General features: G+C 38.5%; 1 protein-coding gene across 1 annotated transcript in view; it reads right to left on the bottom strand.

Annotated features, from left to right (window-relative positions):
• LOC107703894 (2-amino-3-ketobutyrate coenzyme A ligase, mitochondrial-like) overlaps positions 1 to 1,542 on the bottom strand; it is a 10,154-nt gene that overhangs the window by 3,624 nt on the left and 4,988 nt on the right. Inside the window, exon 5 of the mRNA XM_016506699.1 lies at positions 180 to 334. Coding sequence (XP_016362185.1) covers positions 180 to 334 — 155 coding nt within the window. The remainder of the gene's footprint in view (positions 1 to 179; positions 335 to 1,542) is intronic.

Consider the following 1,542-nt stretch of genomic DNA (forward strand, 5'->3'; position numbering starts at 1 on the left):
TATATACGCACACACACAATCGATTAACCTTGTAGCTCACACTGGATCTGTCTTTAACAGTTTTTAAGTTATCATTAAAAATCAAACCCCCTGAATGAGAAAATAAATGGGATTTTTACTGACGGAACCTGACTTTTGCACTCTATTTTGCTAAAAAGTGTTTTTTTCTGTCTACTCACCGGCCACGGGGACCCATGAATCCTGTGGCATGACATTCATCAATGAAGACCAAGGCACCGTACTGCTCAGCTAGATCACAAATACCCTGCAGAGGAGCCACATCACCATCCATGGAGAACACGCCGTCTGTGACCACCAGCCTCAGACGAGAGGACTGTAAATAAATAAATAAATAAATAAAGTGAATCAACCAAGAAATCATTTTTTAAAAATGCTTTGAATTGCTGAAGTTTAGACATTTGTAATAGCGAACTTAAAGGGGACATATCATGAAAATGACTTTTCCAGGTTTTAAGTGCTATAATCAGGTCCCCGGTGCATCTACCAACCAAGGAAACGTGAAAAAGTTTAACCCAGTAACTTTTGTTTTGGTAAGTCTTTTTCTGCAAGCGTCTGAGAAAACGAGCGCATCTGATTTCGCTCCCTTGGTGACGTGGCAAATGGATCTCATTATAATATTACCGCCCCTTAATCTGTAAACTTCCACTCAATGCACCGTCATTTTGATTTTGCAAGCGACAACGGTGTACCAGCTCTAAAGCCATGGCGAAAGTTTGAGCAAAACATGCTAACTGTTCTGTCTTTGGCTGCACAGACGAGCACAGAACACTGTTTACAGTCCCAGCCTCAGAGGAGACAAGAGAGCAGTGGATTTATTGATTTATTTAATGTATATTGCTGCTGATACACAAATCTAAAATAAACATTTCCTTCACAGACATAACCGACTGTTTTTTGTAACTTGTGTGTTTTTAACATTAAATTGTGTGTGAATAAGAACTTAGTTTAGTACTCGCATGCTGTGACAGCCGCTTTCTGTCCGTGTGCTTCGGATGTGTGCGTTCAGAAAACCGTAAATCTGAAGTTTAAACTCGTATGGTTTAAAACGCATGATTTCAGCGTGATAAACATGATAATCATAACCAAAACAGATGTTTTTAGCAGGTCTGAGCTGTAATGGCAGCAGCTCTATTCTGGAAAAGGGGGCGGGGAGCAGCAGTTCATTTGCATTTAAAGAGCCAGGCACGAAAAACGAGACTTATATTACATATTGTAAAAAGGGGCATATGTCTCATTTAAATTGTTGCATTATATTTTTTTGTTTTTTTCATCAAACAAATCATTACCACATATCAAGCCACCACACATTCAGTTTAATCCAAACATTATTTAAATATCACCATGCACATAAACCACTTGAAGCTTGCAGTGCAACCGCTGATTTGCATGAAATCCAGTAACATGAGTGACTGAATCTTATGGAGCCAGATCGGCCTCAAAAATAATACATTCATAAAACAAAATTCATAAATGCACAGCACAATTTACATTTACAAAATCCGATTCGTAAATTCAAAACAC

The sequence above is a fragment of the Sinocyclocheilus anshuiensis genome, unplaced genomic scaffold, assembly GCF_001515605.1.
Source record: "Sinocyclocheilus anshuiensis isolate Anshui unplaced genomic scaffold, SAMN03320099.WGS_v1.1 scaffold1159, whole genome shotgun sequence".
NCBI lineage: Eukaryota > Metazoa > Chordata > Actinopteri > Cypriniformes > Cyprinidae > Sinocyclocheilus > Sinocyclocheilus anshuiensis.